This window comes from Triplophysa rosa, linkage group LG1 (assembly GCF_024868665.1).
Source record: "Triplophysa rosa linkage group LG1, Trosa_1v2, whole genome shotgun sequence".
NCBI classification, from domain to species: domain Eukaryota; kingdom Metazoa; phylum Chordata; class Actinopteri; order Cypriniformes; family Nemacheilidae; genus Triplophysa; species Triplophysa rosa.
In genome coordinates this window covers 16,808,510-16,814,509 of record NC_079890.1, presented here as the reverse complement: position 1 = coordinate 16,814,509, position 6,000 = coordinate 16,808,510, and the positions used below count along the sequence as shown (strand labels likewise).

At 39.2% G+C, this 6,000-nt stretch overlaps 1 protein-coding gene across 1 annotated transcript; it reads right to left on the bottom strand.

Annotated features, from left to right (window-relative positions):
* Positions 1-3,537: 3,537 nt before the first annotated feature.
* ccnb2 (cyclin B2) lies at positions 3,538-5,892 on the bottom strand. Its single transcript, XM_057339354.1, has 8 exons — positions 5,775-5,892; positions 5,301-5,417; positions 4,952-5,218; positions 4,714-4,872; positions 4,406-4,642; positions 4,165-4,305; positions 3,973-4,083; positions 3,538-3,901 (listed from the first exon to the last, which is right to left on the bottom strand). Exons 1-8 carry the CDS (start codon positions 5,790-5,792, stop codon positions 3,794-3,796), a joined length of 1,158 nt encoding a protein of 385 aa, XP_057195337.1. The 5' UTR covers positions 5,793-5,892; the 3' UTR covers positions 3,538-3,793.
* Between the last annotated feature and the right edge of the window lie 108 nt (positions 5,893-6,000).

Below are 6,000 nucleotides of genomic sequence, written 5' to 3'. Positions count from 1 at the left end.
ATGAAGTGAAACGCGAGCATGTTTATAATGATCGTTTATGTTCAGTCCGCTCGTTTTATTGTGTTTAACTACAGCTGTCGTCAGTGTTTTTGTTTGACAATGGCATATTAAAATATCAAATTGGAGACTGTATTCTGTCGATTGTGGCACTAAACAACACAACAAGATGATATTTTAAACTCCTTACGTAGCTGAATCTGTGCTGGTTTGTATTGGCCGCCTCAAGTTTTCCCTTTGTTTTGCCTCCAGCTAGTGCCGTGACGTAAGCGTGACGTCGGCGAGAAAGGGGTCTATAGCAGGGGTCTTCAACCGGGGGTCCGCGGTGGAACTGCAAGGGGTCCGCTAATTATTGTTTACTCACAGGCAACTTTTTGTTAAAAATGTAAGGCATGGGTACAGAAATATTACAACCAATGTTCTCTTTAAGCTGCGCATGTGCGCGACCGCGTGGACTCATTGAAGCTCCCGCGCATGGCAGTTTTAACCTGCGTGCGTGCAGACAAAAACATCCAGAAACGTTACATCTGCATCATAAAAACCGGTAGGGTTAGAATCAGAGCATTCTCTGTCTCCCTTCCGATAAAAGTACGCATGAACGGAGTTGCGTGCAAATAAAGTGCATTCTCATATGTTTCTGAACGATCTGTTCAAATTTGTTAAAGCTGTAAATCGCTAATTTGACAGCCAAATGACACCGCACCGTGTTGTACTGATGGTGCTCGTCAAACAAGTCGCCCCGAAAATAACGCGGACTCGTCGCATCATGTTTGATATGATGCTCTGCAGAAAAAAACTCGTGTTCATTTTCGTGTAACAGCCGCGACAATGCTGATCCACGAGAAAGACAATGGAGCTCAGAATGATAAAATAGCGGTGTGTTCTGCAACACAGAGAAACGGATGAAAAAAAGAACGACACTTATAAAACGGCCTGGTTTTACAACAGAATGCATAAAATCTGCACTAATTTCTTTCGCATCCAGAGACAACCCCTACCTCCACTAGAATAGTCTTTGTGCCATTAACCAGGGTCAGTCATCTCATTGGAGCCTTAATAAAAACTAAGGTTCAAATAAATGTTTAATTGACCATCTCACAGTAAAATGAAATTGTTTGATGCTGCAAATCCCTTAAAATAACCAAGCAATCGATATTAAAAACAAAAATAATACACAGAAAAGTATTTAGCCTATGTGCAACAATAACACAATAGTGTTAATGTAATGTCTTAACATAATATTGCTGTGACAATAGGGTTGTTTCTATCTAAATAGCTCCGTTTACACATTTAGTATAAGGGGGTCCCTGCTCCATGCATCTCTCATCTAAGGGGTCCTTGCCCCGAAAAATGTTGAAGACCCCTCTATAGCATTTAACTCATCTTGACTATCACCTCTTCTGGATTGATACATCCTGATCAGATCTTTAGCACGGACCTCCAAGGCTTTGTGGAAAGTTGAGTGCAGATTCCTCCTGTGATTGTTTTAAATTCTGCATAACGTTAGACCTGGAAATAACATTGGATAACAGAGGAAAACATGAATGAATAATTCACCCAAGTTCTCAAATAAATTACTCAACCTCATGCCATCTTAGTTGAATATACTGCGCGGCAAAAACAAGCCCACGTTACCCTAATATAACTTATTACTATTTTTAACAATAAGCTTAATAGATTTCAGTCAGTCGCATCGAAATGGAGCACCATACAGCAACATAACGTAACATTACACAACTTGGCTTAAGAGAGAAAAAGCACATGCATATCTTAACTTTAAATATATATATACCATACAACACGCCAATTACATTTAAAACCTTCATTATACAGATTTAAACATTGTTATTAATTAGCAGGGTGAAAGACTTTGTTCCCTGACTAAAATGTAATTTACGTCAGACAACATAGTGAACACTAAAGGTCTTTGCACATACAGTACGAAATTTGGCTCTTGTTTGTACGGTGTCTCTGAATTGTTAAAAAAGGCCACTCAAAATGCTTGACGGATGCGAAAAACGCATAAAATCGAACCCGGTCCGATTTTTTTATGACAGACGAAAATATCGGAGGCAGTGTGTAAATGTGATTGACACAACGTGAGGTCGTATTTATTTTTTAACGTGCGGAAATTTCGGACTCAATGTGCAATGGGCTGTAGGCCTATGTCTTAACTAAAAGCTTTACTTTCCCTCGGACACTTATCATATAACACACCCTTATTTATATATATATATTCACAAAAACATGGAATATTTGCCTCTTTGTCAATTAAATTAATCAAAAATGTACACAATTTACTGCCACTTTACCTGACGTGAACTTGAGTTATGTGCGGATTGATCCCGAATGAGCAGTGATTATTCCGACTAAAGACATCTTAAATTCAATAGCATTTACACTCTCACAAATGTACATGCACATATGTTCTCCAAAATATTAATCTAAATATATATATTCAGATGAATGTTTATTTCAATTGTGGTATATTGGGGACTATTTCTCCATCCGCTCCTTCAGACTAAATTTAAAGATACAAGTTATTAAACTTAACTTTGCCCCAAGTCAAAATGATTTGCCCAAGGGAAAATGATAGATTTATAAGACCAAAGATTGCCCTTTAGATATAGCCGAAATGAATCAAATCCATGTTTAAACGCCACAGAGACATCAGAGCCAGCGGTAAAGTTCCGAAGCGCTTGTCCGAGGTGAGGCTGAGTTAGGCGGGGTACATGAGCACTGAACGCCCGGTGATCGCCTGGAGCTCACTCTCAAAGCGTCAGAGCAAATTTTCAAATAGACACTCTCTTTAGTAACCGACCGCATATTTGAACTTAAAACAGATACATTCTCTCCTGAACAACTCCTAAAACTACATTTCATGACCGAATAACAGTATTATGGGCATTTTACTGCTCAATGCATGAAATATACAGTATACTTGTCTTAAATCCATATATGGACTAGATTTGTCTTAATTGGTTCAGCCAACATTCGCCATTCTGAATGTTGACTGGATTTGAAAATAACCCTTCATTTAAGGTTTTTAATATATATTTATGCGAACTTGAAATATGTCTTCCTAAGCCTGAACAAGAATATTGGTTTAACTTTTATATTTTTGCCCTTCCAACATTTACTTAATGGCCGTTTTTACAGTGCAGATTTAGGTTAGAGGTGTCTTGATCAAATACAACTTGCACTGACATCTTAAAATATTTCAGTGCAATCGTTTTGTGAAAACGTCAAATGATTTTTGTAATCTTTTAAAAGAATAGTCCATCCAAAAATGAGAACAATCATGAATTACCTGCAAATGGTTCCAAATATATAAATGTCTTGGTTCTTTTGAACAAAGATATTTGGAAGAATGCAAGTAATCAACATTGAAGGCAAGGCACCATTGACTACAATTTTAAACAACGTCTCTTCAAATATCCTAATTTAACTAAGGACTAGCCCTGGCTTAAAAATTCTTGTGCAGGAAAACAACCTTTAATGGTGTAAAACACTCACACAGAACCATGTCAATTTAGCTTTGGATTTATTTCAATTCATCAATTTGCATAAAGATACAGCACCAGCAAGTTTAAAAAACATTGAAATGAACAGCAAGACCAAATTTAAACCCTCATCTTAAAATGTAAGCTTATTAAAAGAATAGAAACAATTTATTAATACAGACAGTCCAAGAGTTATGTACATAAGTTTAAAAGCAGCAGTCCATCTCCCAAAATGACTAACACAAAATAAAGTGCAGGTTGATAGTCCATTTCCACAAACAAAAACAAACTTCTTAACTGGTCTGCAGAGGAGCAGCCAGATCCTTTACGAGTGAAGATTTCAACTGGGGAAGGAGGCTGATCTTCATTAGCCTACTGCTTGAATACTTTTTCTTCACAGTCTGTAAAGAGACGCTAAATGTTGGACAAGATTTCTTAATATACTCACACTAATGTATATAAAATGGCTTACCACATGCTTTGTGAGCCCTTCGTTGATGTTAACAACATTTTTGGCAATGTGCTGCATGATGGGCTTTAAGTGGGCCTCATCATATGTAGAGTAGTGTTGTTGGGTTGGTGACTAACATGAAAAAACAACAACAACAAAAAGTTAAAGAGGGAAGAAATGAAAAACTAGGGCAAGAAAAAGGCTAGGATTTACCCATTTTTGGCCATCAAGCACAAGTTGAGAGAGGCAGAGTGCAGCAGCTGCAGTCTCAGAAGGGTGATAATGGACCATGTCATAGTCGAGCAGCGTCAGTTCAAGGAAATATTTAGCAAGGGTATGCTTTTCTGCATCCGCCTGGAGAGCACACAAAGGTTAGACGACTTAAACCCAGAGGCAGACTAGAAAAATAACCCTGCAACACCACATTAACAACTTTTTGAACAGGTCTTCTTACATTCCCAGCCTTTGAAGCTCTCCGCAAAAAGTGCAGGGCCAAAGGACGTCCAAGTTTAAAGTTCAGCTCACTTAGAATCAACATCTCCATCTCGCGAATCTGGGCTTTCGTGAAGGCGTCATCAGCAATGTAGGCAAAGTCTCCAACCATTGGCACATACATTTCCTCATATTTGCAAGCAACCAACATTGCAGTGACTCCCACTAGCTGTAACTTTTTACGAGTCACTGGTTGGACCTGAAAAACAAAAAATGAGTTTAACTGGATGCTTCATTACTACAATTCTTAATATGGAAGTCATCACATACCTGGAGAAAACGATCAAGAATGGCCACGGTCATGAACAAGGTTTCCTGCAGCAGCTGAAATCTTGAATGCACCTGAATCAGCCAGTCAACAAGCAGAGCACGCATCCGCCCATTGATGTCATAACCACGCATATAACGGGGACGAATAGACTGCTGAGCCTGTAACAGGAGAGCAAATCTGCTGTAGCAGCAACAAAAAGCTTTGACTCCTAAAACTTTAGACAATAGGCAAACTTACCTCAAGGCTTCGCAGATATGCATAGATGTCCTTTACATACTCGGGACATAACTGGGGCATGTCAGCATCACCTTCATCAATATCTTCGACTGGAAAGAGGGTGTTGGAAAAGGCTTGACAAAGTTCCTCTTCCTTCATACTGACATCAGCATGAGGTGGGGGTAAAACTGAAGCAGGTTGGGGGACTTCCGGCTGTACCTGGGCACGTTTGGGTTGGGCAACAGCTGGCTGGGCAGATGGTTTTACAGGTGGTACAGGCTGACCTTTCTAAAAGCAGAGAATAATTACGTTTCGCAACACACGTGAAACTCTCAAAACACAATGCACAGTGTGAGGAAATGTAACATACCTTGGTCTGAGTTGTTTTGAGCGCAAAATTGGAAAGTTCGCCGAATACCGCTCTCCTTGCACCGCAGTTTACATGCCCGGCTTTGCCTCCGACGAACATGGGGTTGTTTGCATTGCGCTATATAGGTGGAAAATTAAACGGATTCAAGTTTAGTACGTGGAGCTCAAAGCACATTCGGGACATAATTTACTGCAATGTGATAATGTTACTGCCCCCAAGTTGACCTCGCTAATAATAACGTGAATCAAAAATTAAAGATAAATTCTAAACGTTACATGGAAGCATATTAATCTCACAATATGCATCAATATAAAAAAGGCATAAAGGTTTTCAACATTTTACAAAACCAAACACAAAGCTGTTGCGAGGCTACACGAGACATGCTTAATGCTTACAAACAAACACATTAGCTTGCCTTCTGGTTTTCTCGGAAAAAGTAAAACGGCAGTTTCTGCAAAAACGAAACATACTTACCAAAGCGTGCATTTCCATGACTGATCGACTCTTGCTTAGATTAAAATATAAAAAGTTAAAACTCGCCGTTTCGCCTTGATAATCCTTAACTCAAAACAAGTTGCTCTCGACAAAGGCCTTCTCCTGATTCAAATACCGCTCCGCGTTCTCTGATTGGCCACCACCGCATCGCATACTCAACGTCTATTGGTTAGAAGTAGAGAGGATGCCTGTCAATCATCTTTTA

Coding starts and splice junctions, on each gene's coding strand:
- ccnb2 (XM_057339354.1), bottom strand. Junction 5,219..5,300: donor TCAAAACAACTCAGACCAAG/GTATGTTACATT, acceptor CTCTGCTTTTAG/AAAGGTCAGCCTGTACCACC. Junction 4,643..4,713: donor TTCTTGATCGTTTTCTCCAG/GTATGTGATGAC, acceptor TTTGTTTTTCAG/GTCCAACCAGTGACTCGTAA.